This window comes from Dipodomys merriami, unplaced genomic scaffold (assembly GCF_024711535.1).
Source record: "Dipodomys merriami isolate MVZ:Mamm:240054 unplaced genomic scaffold, mDipMer1.0.p SCAF_11, whole genome shotgun sequence".
Classification (NCBI taxonomy): domain Eukaryota; kingdom Metazoa; phylum Chordata; class Mammalia; order Rodentia; family Heteromyidae; genus Dipodomys; species Dipodomys merriami.
Genome location: NW_027202382.1, coordinates 32,360,189 through 32,375,281, shown reverse-complemented (window position 1 = coordinate 32,375,281; position 15,093 = coordinate 32,360,189). Strand labels below are relative to the sequence as shown.

Sequence of the window (15,093 nt, the reverse complement as noted above, 5' to 3'; positions counted from 1 at the left end):
TCTGTGGGAATTGTGGAAGCTTTCCGGAGCAGGGCATGGGGTTGAGTGAGGGGAGCTTTTAGAGGCTCAGCAAAAGCATCTTCAAAGACATTGAATTAGGAAATAGCACAGTACAGATGCTCTCTGACTTAGGATGGTGTGCTTTAGAATTTTTGAACATTCTGTTAGTGGGAAAGTGATACACACTCCATAGAAACCTTACTTGAGTAAGTATCCAATAGATTACATGTGGCATTCAACATTTTAGTGTTAAAAAGGCTTTGCCTGAAATAATTTTCCCCACTGTGGCTAATGTGAGGGTTCTGAGAAGATGCTAAATAAGTTAGACTACACTATGATTTTGATAAGTTAGGTATGCTAAGTGTCTTGTGACTTATCATATTTTTAATTTGTAAGGGGGTTATTGGGTTTTAATCTTACTGACTGTAAGTTGAGGAGCATGTGTCTGTGTGCATAGGTACATTTGTATACAAATTAGTACACAAATATAAGAAAAGGAATTTGAAGAGGAAAGGGCAGAGAGAAGCATATTGCTGGCTCATGAAGGACCCGTGTGCCAGGCTCAGGAAGTCAGATTCACAAGGAAGATTAGGAACCATACCAGGGTTTTGAACAAAGAAATGACACTGTCAGATCCACAGAAATTTTATCTTGGTGGCCAATCGGATAGATGCCAGAAGGAAGACTGGCAGCGGGAGTATCGATTAAGAGCCTTCATGCATAATATCCATTTGGCCCTTGGGATACATTTTCCACCCACTTCCTCTCTGCTGTCCACCTGCAAGGATTCCTTGTATGATTTTGCATTCCCTGAAGCACCTTTGAATGTTCAGCTAAGGCCCACCATGTGAGATAACTGCAAGAAATCAACAGTGGTTGCAGTGAGACTGGAGTATTTATTCCCTTGATAGCGTCTCTCTGGACCATGCACTGGTAGTGACCGGTCATTCCGCTGAAGGATACTGCTGTTATCTGGCAACAGCATTTGTTAGCCCCTGCCTAGAGCAATGGTTCACTCAGAGTTTCAGGATAACCCCTTCACCCAGTCACCTGACGGTTCCTTGCTGATGTCCAGCCTTGCTTGTGTTTCATTTTCCATTATCGGCTTGCTTTAACCCTATCCGAGCTTTTATAAATGGTCCCTTCATTAACCACTTCTCAGAGGCCTTCGGGAGTATTTGGAACCATTTACAGTAGCCCATCAGAGAGATGCTAAATGTTTGCATTAATTAACCATGGGAGAGATTAAAAAGAGGACATGGTTTTTCTGAGATTTTTCTCTCGTGCTCACTCAGCTGTTCTTTGCTAACGCAATGCATACCCATAAATGGTTGAAACAGTTAGTAGCAAGGGTGAATAAAATTGGCATCTCTACTGTCCTAGCTCTTTTTGCCTGGGCAGTGCGTACTTCTGTGCAATTGCATACAGTGCCTGCTTTTCCCCCAGCCAGGCAAACACCATTTACAAACTCATCAGACGCTCTCTGAGGGTTTCAGGGAATAATCTGCCGGAGGGTCAGCTGGTGCTGTGGAATCAGAAGGCTGGTTAGTTACCCACTTGGGAGATGTTACCAGGATGTCTAGAGATCAGAAGAGCTACTTATTTTCATAATGACCTTCAGGAATTAAATAAAAATACAATGAGTGCCATAGATTAGGAAGAACAAGCCAATTAAAAGCACAACACGCCTTCGGGATTTTAATTTCTTTTTCCAGGAGGCTGAAATCAGGCATCGGTGGCCGCTGAGGCTTGATGGCGGTCTACCCAGAATTCCTGATGAAGGCTGGTGCTTGCGCTTAGCTCTTGTGGGATGGTTGAGGGGATTTGAGTCTGTTGAATATTTCACGAGTTGCAACCCATAGGGGAAGAACAGAGAAAGGTGAAGAGGCAAACCCCGTGTTTCTTTATGATTCCAATATAAAACCAAGCTCCATAGGGTGGGAGGGAGGCAGGCGCTGGAGTCAGTCTTCTGCTGGAAGGCATGGGGCACCAATTCTCCCACTTTAATATCTGCTGTTTCATTTTATATTCATCATGTCAGCATAATCTGCCTTTATGGGAATTGTCTTGGTTCCCGACCAAATGCATTTAGTCCCCCTTTTGCTTTAGGTTTGATTGTAATACGACTTGAAGACTTCAATGAAATGTTTATATGGGAAGGATTAGGGAAGGGAAAAGGGAAAATGCAATTGGAAGATAAGTCTGCAGGGAATTTCTAGGGCTGGCTTTAGTCATGCTACTATTTCTTTGACCCATTTTTAATGGACACAGAACTGGCTCTGATCAAGTGCACTCTGCTGGTTCCCTAGTGTAAGCCAAATAAAATGTATGCACTAACACAAGCATTCCAAGCCCCACGCCTTTGTTGGAGCTACATTTATGTACATATGTGTATATATGTGTATACATATGTATATATTATTGTTGGAGCTTCATTTCTAACCTTTCCTTCTGTTGTACATCTGCGTGCATAGGCAGCAGATCCTATGGGCCACCACCCCAGTGATCTTCCATCCTCTGATGTACATCAGTAAGTCCATTTTCACAGTGTTCTTGTCAGTGTTTTGGGGATCATTCTTGGTCTGCAAGCTTATAGGATCACTTCCCATTATCGAGTTCCCAATAGAACTTTATAATTTTTAAAAAATTCTTTAATGAGATGTAATACATTTTGTTAAGTGGGGTGGTCATGGAGCTTGAATTCAGGGCCCAGGCACTGTCCCTGAGCTTTTTTTCCCCCCTCAAGGCTAGCACTCTACCACTTTGAGCCACAGCACCACTCCCAGTTTTTTGGTGGTTAATTGGAGATAAGAGTCTCATGGACTTTCCTGCTGGGGCTGACTTCAAACCATAATCCTCAGATCTCAGCTTTCTGAGTAGCTAGGATTACAAGCATGAACCACCACTGCCAAGCTAAGACTTAATACTTTTTGAATGTTCATATTTTTACTTGTACCTCCTACAATGGAAATAGATATGTGTGTGTGTTTGTGTGCATACATATGTATATATACAAATACATACACATACACATATATAGTTATACAGAAATCTGTTGTTGTTATTATTATTATTATTATTAATTTGTGCAAGTCCTGGGGCTTGAACTCAGAGTTTGGGTAAGGTCCTTGAGCTTTTTTGCTCAAGGCTAGCACTCTACCATGTGAGCCATAGCTCTACTTCTAGCTTATTTTGTTTTTGGTGGTCAATTGGAGATAACAGTCTCATGGACTTTCCTACCTATGCTGGCTTCAAACCATGATCCTCAGATCTCAACCTTCTGAGTAGCTAGGATAGAAAGTCTGAGTCATTGATGTTTAGTTTTTGTCACTTACTTTTCAAAGTGCCTGAGAAGAAATAAAATATGAAAGGTTCCTCCTGTTCTCCCAGAGAGACAGACAATACACACCCATTCAAGTAAATATATGGTGCATTTATTCTATCTCTCTCCCTCCCCCTTTCTCTTTTTCCTCATGCCAATACGAGGGTTTGAACTCATGAACTAAGCACTGTCCATTAGCTTTTTTCCTGAAATGTTTTCCCTGTAGTGTTCTAGAACTTGAGTTACAGCTCCACTTCTAGCTTTATGGTGGTAAATTGGAGATACAGGTATGGTAGACTTGCCTACCCCCACTGACTTCACACCACAATTCTCACCTCTCAGCCTCCTATGTAATCCCAACCATATCATGTATTTCTAAGCGATAAGTACGATAGGAAGTTTTTGTAAAGGACATATCATGGAGATGGGCCTTGCTTGGAGAGGACTACTTTAGCTAGAATAGAAAGACACGGATGCTTGGAGCAAGTACCATTCGGGCAAAGACACTAGATCCAGGAGGGAAAAGTTGCATGAAATGGACAGAAAAGTGCTAGGCCCTGAGAGAATGGTCGTAAGGCCTGAGAGGAGAGCACATGTACTGAAGGAGCTTTGGTGGGAGACAGGTCAGATAATTCACAACCTCAGAGAGTTTGCATGTATGCCAATTCAGACATGTGGCTGGGAGATAGCATGCTGGGTACAATTTCTGCTGCTGAATGACTTTGAGTTCCCTGAAGGCAAGGACAGGTTTCATTTAACTCTATAGGCCGAATTGCTAAATGGCCTGGAATTGAGTTAGGTCCTTGATAAAATATACTGATTGATAAACGACTGTATGTATGAATAAAAGAATGAATGCGTGATCAAAGCCTTCTGCTTCTACTGAAACAGTTTTCTCTTTGTGTGCTCCTGCTCCCTCCCTACTTGCTGCCCCAACAACAGTTTCTTTTCTTTGTAATAGAGTAAGTCCGGAGCCATTCTCTGTGATTCAATATTTACTGTGTTTCACACACTGTTATTATCATTTAACGTTTACTGTCTGCTGACTGTGCACTCATCGCTGTAGCAAACAAAGAGCTCAATCTAGTTTTAGTTCATGGGCTAATTTAGTCAAGGAAAAGGAGACATTGCCAGGGCAATTGGCATCCTAGAAATGGTGTTGACTGGAAATCTACTGGGTCCAGCTGAGTACAGATTCACCAGTGACCTTGAATGAGTCACTAACCTTCAGTGACTCTGCTTTCTAATTGAATCCCAGGCATGGTAAACTTCTTCACTGATGGGATTTCAGGCATAGGCTAGACAGAGCTTCAAGAGAAAGAGCCTGGACTTGTACAACTCTCTCTCGGTGTACTCTGCCTCTGTCTATACCAGGCTGTGTCAGCCAGGCAGATGTGGTCTGCCTTGAGGCTTTCTTTTCCTGTCATTCTAGGGACCAAGCACATTCAGTGGCTGGCTGCTCAGCCTTGGGCTCCTGAATTAGACACTACTATTTCTAGTGGCAGTTGAGCCCTGGGTCTCTGGTTTAGGGCTTTGATGCACTAAGAAAAAATAAGTGAGGCACTGAGCAACGCCATTTACCATAATGCTTTCATCTTTCTGCGATCCTATTGGTTGGCTACCAGAGTACTTTCTGCTAGTGTCTTGGGTGCTAAGGCTGGAATATAAAGTGTGTATATGGGGGGTGGGGGAAAGGGAGGTGCAGGGTCAGGCAGCAGGTCAGGCCAGCCCAGGAGGAAGAGAAGATGCTGAGGAAAGACTGGCCAGTACCTTCGTCCTGGACCATCACAGTGAGCCTCAAGGTCCTTTGGATTCCAGGGTTCTAAGAGTCAAGGAATTTTAACACTAGCTGTGTTCCATCCATCAAGCAGCAAGGAAAGCTCAAGCCTGTGTACAGTTGAACCAATAACTTACTGTGTCTGGTTACTCAGTCTTTTATTTGGAATGAGGTGGAAGGCCCTGGAAGGATTTAGAGAGGAGAGGTCAGAATTGTGAGATGATTTCGGTTGCAGCAGGATTCCTCTGGCTTCTGGCTGAGAATAGAAGGAGGAGGCCAGGGTAGGAGGAGACAGCTGAGTTAAGAAGCCCTTGAAGGATACCAGGAAGAGCATATGGGGCCTTAGCCCCCGGAGCTAGTTAAAGGAGCTTCAAAGAGTTGAATTTTGGAAGATTTTTGAAGGGTTTCCTGACAGACTGGATGAAAAGTGGGAGAGAAGAAAGCACGCCATCAAGACTGGATCTGCATTTTCTTTTTTTTTCAGGGTAGCTGAAGAGTGAATTAGAACTTGTCCATGCTACTAATGATGATGATGATAAATCAATAGCTAATTTAAAAATTCATAGCTCACTTTTTCTTAGCACTAATTAAGTGCCAGACATTGTTCCTGAGGGTTTTTGAAAGTAACTCCCAACGAGTTAGGGTCTGTTGGGAAGAGACCACCCAAATGATGTTATAGAGCCTGATGAGGAAATATCATCTCTTCATCTCTCCAAGGTGACTCTTTCATTGTCAATGGTTATAAGAGCTTTGGTGAGGCATGGGAAGAGCTAATTGAATAAGAAGAGGCTCTTACTTGGCCTCTCTTCAGTACTCGTGCGTGCGTGCGTGTGTGTGTGTGTGTGTGTGTGTGAGAGAGAGAGAGAGAGAGAGAGAGAGAGAGATTGAGAGAGAGAGAGAGAGAGAGAGAAAGAGAGAAAGAGAGAGAAAGAGAGAGAGAGAGAGAGATGGTGTGTGGGTATGCATGCATGCACATGAGGGAACTTGCATGTCTTTTGAACTGTAGGAGTACTGTCTTAAGCTCCCTTAACTCAGGAAGAGGGCCCAAAGTGCTAAGCCTACAAAGGCATCTTTTCCGTTGCCGGACACTATGAAGGTTACTTGTCTGCCTAAGTCTTATTTGAGTTACAGACCTATTACAGACCATGAGCCCTATCACACTGCACCTTTGTTCATCAAAGGCATTGATAGGCCCTGTCTTTGTATGGTTCCAGGAACACATCCCTTTCCTAGAAGCCACTAGGAAATGATTGTGGGATCTCAAGTAATGATACCGAAGAAACTATATTGGTATGATGATACTGAATATGAATGCTAATCAGGTGATCATAAATACCATGTTTGAAAGGGAGAGAATGCCATCAAGAATCCAATGTGTATCCTACAAAATTAAGAAGAGTGAGGAATGGGGTGGGTAGGGGAGGGATGGGTGAGAACGTCAAAAGGGGTGACATTGATCAAGATATATGGTATTCATAAACTTCTTTGTTACGTGGCAACTTCTTAATTACTTAATGGTAATAAGGATAAATACATAAGAATAAATAAAAAATTGTTGAACTAAAAAAATAAAATATAAATGTATCTACAGAGGGAAAAGCAGCACAGAGATAAGAGCTAAGATCTTCAGGTTTGGTAATCTGACTTAGACATTTTCCAGGAAGGCCTAGATTCCCTCTAGGTCAGCTAGGGAATGGCTGAGTAACTTTTTAAGCAATATAAACTTCTGTGTCAATGCTCATTTGCTTGGGAATACAGTATATAAAATATCAGGAATGGAATTACTCTTGTCAATGCAGGAAAATGACTCATATTAACTGGCTTTCTCGGGGTCCTTATGTATGACCATAGGTATCTTGGCTGAGCTAGATTCTGATTCATTTCCCAGCTTAGCTCCTAATGATCATACCTGAACTCCTCTTGCTCTGATGGATTTCATTCCTCTATTTATTTTTGTTGTATAGCCTCAGAAGAATGGTATATTTTTCCCCTTTTGTTTCATATCATTCTATTATTGAATGGGGAGAATTACTTTTCTGTGTGTGAGATTATAATAACAGTGTACTAGACACACTGGGTTCAAATATTACTTCTGCCCCTCTTCCCCATGGAGCTGGTGTAAGGGAAGGCATCCACTTAGAAGGAGATAGGGTAACATTATGTGGCTCCTTTCTTTCCCAAAGCACTAGAGCCAGGCATGTAGCTCACCCAATACCTTGGTCTTGTCTTACAGAGATGTCTGGCACAGCGGCGGATATCTCACTGGTGCACTGGAGGCAGCAGTGGCTGGAAAATGGCACATTATACTTCCATGTCTCCATGAGCAGTTCTGGGCAACTGGCCCGGGCCACTGCCCCCACACTCCAGGAGCCCTCCGAGATTGTAGAGGAGCAGATGCACATCCTCCACATTTCTGTGATGGTGAGTATGTAGGTAATAATGGGGTCTGGGAAGGAGAACAACTAGGTAGAGAAATGGAGCAAGGAGGGAGCCCTCCACCCCCAACAGATGGAGGAAAAGAACTGGCCAAGTGATGTCACCTGGACTGATGCATATCCATCCATCATCTGTCAGCTGTGACAAGCTAATTGGGCTTCAGAGAAGAGTTAACGGGCCTCCACTCTTTGGCCTTTTGGCTGCCATCTCTGGGAATAACTGTTTAGCATCTGCCACGTGCCTGGCCTGCGTTGTCGAGGGCTGAGGTTCAATGCTCCAAAATACAGTTGGCCTTTCTAAGAAGGACTGAACAAACTAAAATGGAACAAACCTGGAATGGGCTGCCCTTTATCAAGTGCCTGGAGGTACCAGGTTCTTTATAGCTCACAACTACTATACAGTGGCCCCTGGAAATGACCTGTAGTGCCCAATGTAGTCAGTGCCCAGAGTCCTCTCAACTTCCCTCCTTTTTGCGATGTTATATACCACGGAAGAGGGGAAGGAAACTTACTGGAGTTCAGATAGCCTCTCACAAGTGGAGTTGGTCTTGCGTCTTTGAATTTGCTAATGCTTGTCTACAAACCCTGAACTATGTCCTGCATACTCTGTGTTCTCTCAGTTAGACAATTTTCTTTAGTATTTATCATATATCAAAGACTGTGCCTAGCATGTTTATGGAAATGAGCTCAACTCTGTTCTTGTTGAGATTGTGTGACATCTGGCAGCCAGACACCACATGAAAGGTAAAGTTATGGAAGCAGAGTGGTGAGATAGACTTCTGGCTCTGTTGGACCTGGGACATAGAGCTTCAGGAGTGTGCTGCCTCTTCCGAGAAGGCCTCTGGGGTTGAGATCATTCAAGTGGCAGCCTGGAAGATTTCTTTATAAAGTTGCAACTAAGGGCTTTCTGTAGCAAATAGAAAATCAGTTAACAAACCAAGCTAGAATGCCAAAAGTATAGGATCTAATGGGCTCAGGATGAGCTTGTAAAATGGTGACATCTGCTATCCCTCTATGTGATACCCCGCAAACCAATAAATACATTATTTTCTTTGACCATCTCACAGCTCGACCAGATGTGTGAGAGTAGGAAGTGATACTCCTAACCTATGTAAGAAGTGAGAGCTCAGAGAGATGAAATGATTTGTGTAAGTGTTCCTTCATTTCTTCCTTCCATCAAGAGTCAATATTTATTAGCCGTCAGCAGTGGAAACCATCTTAGAATTTTTATATCTCTTCCTTGTTCATCTTCAACTAACTAGCAGTAGATATTCTGATTAGAGCTGAGCATGATCTTGAAATTCTTCTCTTTTTTGGAGAAACATATACATATCCCAGCTAGATAGCAACGTTAATTTTGGACCTAACGCATGCTTGTCACGTGCAAGAACAAATCAAGGCCTTTGTGTTATTCATGGGATCAGTGTGATAGACTTTTTCCATATATATATGTGGATCTGATGTTAAAACGAATTGACACAGGGTATAAATGCTTTTCTGCCCTTAAGGGTTCAGAGAAAGATTCCCTTTTGATTAATATTTATCAGATATTTTCAGCATTGTGTATGGCACTTACTTAACACACATTCTTCCTATAACCCAGTAACCTACATTGGATTATCTCAATTATAAATGAGTCTTAGATGTGCCCTTCCTGCCTCTCAAGTTCAGTGTTGGTCTCACTAAGTCTCACGGTTACCCCGAGATGACGTCCCTTGCATTTTTTTTTTTTTTTTTTTGCTGAATGAGGTCAGGTTGAAAAGTATAAGTCACCATGACCCAGATGTCACTGAAATTTATTTTGCCACTCAGGATTTGGTTGCAGAGTAGGGAATAGGGAAGCTGGCAGGGTCTAGAACCTCCTTGCCCTTGAAATAATACCTAGTCGTCTACTAGTCTGCTCCCTAACCTCCCAACCTTCCATTCCCCACATTCCTTCCCCACCAGAGGAGAATCATGTCTTCAAGGCACTGAACCAAAAGATGGCAGCCAGCATCTCAGAGTAGGGACCAGTTTCTGGGAAGGATGCTTGCTATCTCAAGGTAGGAGATAGGAAGTTCATAGGTGCAGATTCCAGCACAAGGGCCTGTGTAGTAAGTAACTCCTTTTTCCGTCTTTTGTATCCTCATAGCCACAGTGTTAACCTCTGTCTACCTTGTCTATATCATCTTTAAACCGGATATTGCACACACACTTACTGTATAACTACACTACGCTTTTTGAGCAGAGGAGCTTAGCTTGTAAGAGCATTTGCTTTTTTATTATTAGACATATTTCAGTTGAAAAGTTTGTGATATTCTGATCTATCTTACTTTTCCACTTCATAGATCAATCAGTTGAGCTCCACAACAGTCTAGAACTTGTCCTCAATCCCTTAGTCATCAGGGATTGAGAAGCCACCTGGTCCCTCTGTCACCAAGAGTCTGTCCTTCCTATCTTGGTCACAGACAACTCAACAAATAACTGTGCAAAATCTCATTCCAGTTGCCCAAGCTGTATCTTCCCATTTCACAGACAGGAAATCTGAGACATAGCAGACTTGTTCATGGCTGTATGGCTAGCAATGGATATGGATACAGGGTAATTCTGACATCAGGCATCCCCTAAGACTCCAGGGCCATATCAGGTGGCTCATGGAGGGGTCCCTACCCTCTCCATGAAGATCTGAACTGCTTTGTGAAAGGTTGTAAATCAACCAATCATAGTCTCCAAAACTGTGTGCAGTGGCAGGACTAAGAGCTCTCCTATTTCTCAGCACAAGCATTCTGCTGGCTCACTTAGGAGAATCAGCTGGCATTCAGCCTTTGGAACCTACACAGTGCACATCTACCTGGGTGAAACCATGTGCTCCCTAAAGCTTATTAAGTCCTGAATTAACCAGCTTCCTAGTCCCCAAATGATGCATCATCTGACAGTATCTCCAAGTTTAATGCAAGGAGGAGGTATTATGTGAAGCTAGGCCAGAAAAAGAAGGCAGACTGTCATTGTCATCTCCTTGATGCCCTGCCCAAGCTGAAGCTAGGGTGAAGCAGTTTCATTATGTTACTGAGCTATGTGGGCAGCAGGAGACAGAAAAGAAAGACGAGGTTGGGGATTCAGCCGAACTGGCTCTGAATGCAATCTCTTTTATTTTCTTCTTCCTTTTAGTTTTACCCTGACAATCTCTTAACAGCTGTCAGCCTCAGTTTCCTTATCTATAAAACAGAGGTGATCATGTCTATCTCACATTGTTATTGACAAGAGTAGAGAGAATATATAAACATTAACCAGCATCTAGCATGGCACACAGCACATAGCAAGTATGTAGTTATAATGGCTATTAATATTACCCTTGCAATGACATTCAGAAGATTCCAGTATAAGAATTAGAAGACATTAGATTTGTTGTATATTTCCTGCCATATTGCTATGTGATAGAGAGAAATAGCCATAATACCTGTTATTTCACTTTAGGATTTACTATATGCTAGACAATTTTCCAAGTTTCTTTTTGCATGCATAAGACAATCAATCTTAAGGTAGATATTATTTCATAAACAAATAGTGTAAGTATTAATTTAAAAATTAAATATTCATGTAACTATGGTCACTCAAGTGTTAAATGGCAAAGCAGTAGTTCACTTAGAAAAGGCTGACCTCTATCTTTGGTCTATATAGATAGCAGATCATCATTTCTCTTCTCCATTGCTGACTTAAATTGTAAGATTTCATCATTTAAATTCCTCCAGAGATTCTGTTTTATAAAATATCCATTTGTATGTTAGTGGGGGTCATATCTTCATAACCAACACCAATGTTAAACAATGTATCTATTCCTACCTTTATGTCTTTGGCCAAATCACCTTCATTATTATAGAACTGGGATAACTATTTCAACTGGACTTTTTAAGTTTATTCCTAAGTATTGTGTGAGGTACCAATTCACGAATAAAATGAATTTTATTATTGAGAAATTTCTGAGGCCAGACAGTTTAAATAGAGCATGCCCATGATTCTGTTTAATTGATGCTTATACCTTGTAAGATAAGGAATTATTTCCTTCATGGACAGATGAGGGATCTGGGAGTTAGTGAGGTTTTGCTGGCTATTTATTAACAACACCAGTAAGTGCTGAGGCTGGGATTCTAATACTACAGTCCGTCCAAATTGAGGAGCTATGTCCTGGGCTGAATTCTGCATGGCACAGTGCCTGACATTCAATAAGTCCTCTGAAAGCCAAAGCTGTAGTGAGGGTTTATCATGGCTGTTATTTATGGAGTATTCACTCTTGGTGCTTAGAACACTTAATAGAACTTGGAAGTGTGTCAGTAAGAGAGAGAGAGAGGTATTGTTCAGGCCAGCAGTTTATCAATAGGAGAAAAGAAACCCTACTGCCCACCATTTCAGAGCCACAGGAGGCTTTTGACTTGAATCCTTTAGGCTTCCTTTGCATCCAGTGTTCATCAACCCAAACTAGCACTGTCCCTTGCTGTCTACCAGTTCAACCTGAGATCTTCATACACCAACCTGAATATTAAACATGGAAGTGCTGGATTTAATCTATAAAGTTTGAAGAATTTGCCTATGACAGGTAGCGTTTAGGTGGAATGACAAAACTCCTATTATGAACAGAACCTTTGGTTTTCTTTTCTTTCTTTTGTTTGCATTTAGATGTTCTTTTGCTTTTGTTTGGTTTTTCTTTTGGTACAGTTACTATGGCTACTTATATTGACATTTCAAGACATTTTATTTTCATGTTGATCAAAGGTTCCTTCAAAGAAAATAGTAATTCAGAGGTTAGTCATATAACACTATTTTCTTTCTCCTTCCACCCCCCCCTATTTTAAACAATGATATTATGTCATTTTGATATGGTATGTTTTGTCTTAAAGATTTCTACAAAGTATTATAGAAACTCCCTAAGATCAATATCTTTTATCATGGATCTTTTTTCTTCTTCTTCTTCGTCTTCAAATCTTTGGTCTTTTTTTGAGACAAAATGTTTTTAGAAGGGGGATGAAAAGAACTGCTTGGTTTGATGTAGAAGAAGAAAAGTCTTTTGAGGGCACTTTTCTTTCAAAAGGAGATTCCTTCACAAAATGTTGCAGATTTGTACTGGTGAGCCCTATCAGGAATGACTGTAAAAAATCAGAATTACTGATAATAGCTAAACTGCCCTTTTTATGTGTTTGAGCTTTGTAGTAGGGGTGTGGCTCAGTTAAGGCCACTCAGGTGCAGATACTCAGGTTCAAGAACACCTGAAAGTATATCAGAAAATACTGGGAGCCCTGTTTGCTGGGTTTTGGAGAAGAAAAAATCATTAGATTTGGTGACTATTATAGTTCCCTGAAATTTAGATGATCTGTGGTTCTATGCTATGATAATACATAGAAAGATACTTTGATGATTACAAAATGTCACAAAAATCTAAGAAATCATTATTACTAGTCATAATCAGTAGCTTTGTTTGTAGAATCTGTGTGATATTAGGCTAATACTAAAGAATCTGTGAAAAGTGTCTTTAGATTCTTTCCCCAGCCAGTGCATTTATTTATTTTTTATTCATTCATTTACTGATTAATCACTCGATCATGTAATAGTTTACCTGCAGATTAACTCCATGAGAAGTCTATCTACTAGGAAGATAAGTGAAAAAAAAACAAGATTAAAAGAATAATCACAATTTTGATTAGGGATATAAAGATTGCATAACAAAACCAGAACATTAGTCATAATGCAGCACAAGCAAACGGTTGGATTCCATAGCCTAAAGTATTGGTATATTTTGAATTCTGTTAAAGAAAGGCTGGTTTGCTGAACGAGTAGCTTGAGAAGTTCTTGGCGAGACCTGAAATACTGAATCTACCTCTGGGGATGAAACAGTAAAAGGAATTATAGCTGACTATGAAAGTTACAGGACAAAAATCAAGATAGGGCGGCATCTTCATCATCATGTGTAGCAGCATTGCTTCAGTGTGTAGTTAGTAGTAGAGACTTGACACATGTTTAACTCACTCAGGTCTCAGAACAGTCCCAATTTAGTAGACATATTTAGTAGACAACTGAGAAGATATAGACACAGAGAACATAAGTAGGTTACTGATCTGTAAGAACTATGTTCTCAAACTATGTTCTCAATAGGTCCTGAGGTTCAGGATAGGGCTTCTTGGCTGATTTCTTAGTAGAGAGATTTAAGCATCAGTTTTCTCTCTGTTTTCAGTTTCTCATCCGAAATGGGTTAATGATGGAAGTAGTAGGGTTGGAGATGTTGGGAGGATTATTTAAGATATATTTCTCTACCTTACTTATGCTGTAGCCTAGCACAATGCCTTGTCTTTCTAAACCTTACGACTGACTGCCATTTGCAAGTGCACTAGCTTCCTAGGGACTTCATAACAAAGTACCACAACAGAAATGTATTATCTCTCAGTTCTGGAATTCAGCACCATGCTTACTTCTGAATGTACCAGCACAAGATCTGCTTCTGGACACCGGCCCTGGCTTCTAATAGTTCCCTGGCTTAGAGAAATTTCACTACAGTCTTCACATGGCACTCTGCCTAAGTTTGTGTCTCTCTCACTGTCCAAGCTCTTCCGTTTTTATAAGAACATCACTTGCACTGGATTGGAGCCTACCTTAATGACTTCATTATAACTTGATTACCTCTGTAAAAGGCCTGTCTCCAAATAAGGTCATATTCTAAGGTCTTGAGGATGAAGAGTCCAACTTTTTTTTATGGGCACAATTCAAACTAATAACAATTAATGCTATTACTGTGTTATTTATAAGTGATCTTAGTAAAGGGTTCAGGACATCAAGGAAGGAGAAGCCAAATTGTTAGCCATCACAGGGTTTTGAGTCTGCAAATCCTTTCAGGAAGAAGACATTTTAGTTAGATTCCAAACTGAAAGGATCATGTGAAATAAGAAGGTGGTCAAAATCTGGTGGAGCAGGTAATACATAGAGCACAGACAACAATGGCTCAGACTGAGATGTCCCTGCTCTGAAATTAATGCGCTTCCTGACCTTACACAAGTTACAGGTCCTTCTTAGCCTGGGTATCTTCCTCATCTGCAAATTAAGTTCACCAAGCTTTCATCATTTGTAAAGGCTTGGTGAAGTTTGCTTGTATAAATACACCTCAGATCCTTTTGTAACCATTCATTTGATTTCAGTGTTATTTGAAGAGGAAGAATATTTTAATACATAAATATATATTTATTTCAATTATAAAATAAGCCATATGAGCCTTGTGGTTTGGTTGTTCTGACTTGCTTCAACAATAGTGTCATGAAAAGGTTGCTGGACTGTTTGTTAAACTCCTGAGAAAAGTATGAAAGTAAGCCATATTTCTTTTCTTCTCTTCTCTACTTTGTGCCCATTCTGGGTCTTGAAAATTAGGTCTGAGAAATGTCCCTGAACTCTTTTGCTTGAGGCTGGCACTGAGCTACTTGAGCTACAGCTCCCACTTTTGTCCTTTTGGTGGTTAATTGGATATAAGAGTCTCGTGGACTTTTCTGCCTGATACAGAGATCTCAGCCTTCTGAGTAGCTAGGATTACAGGGGTGCGCCAGCCACCT

At 41.0% G+C, this 15,093-nt stretch overlaps 1 protein-coding gene across 3 annotated transcripts in view; it reads left to right on the top strand.

The window, feature by feature from the left end:
- Positions 1–15,093, top strand: part of Astn2 (astrotactin 2) — an 886,217-nt gene that overhangs the window by 117,488 nt on the left and 753,636 nt on the right. For all 3 annotated transcript variants that reach the window (XM_070012528.1, XM_070012521.1, XM_070012512.1), the window contains exon 2: positions 7,333–7,520. In XM_070012528.1, the coding sequence (XP_069868629.1) occupies positions 7,333–7,520 (188 nt within the window). The remainder of the gene's footprint in view (positions 1–7,332; positions 7,521–15,093) is intronic.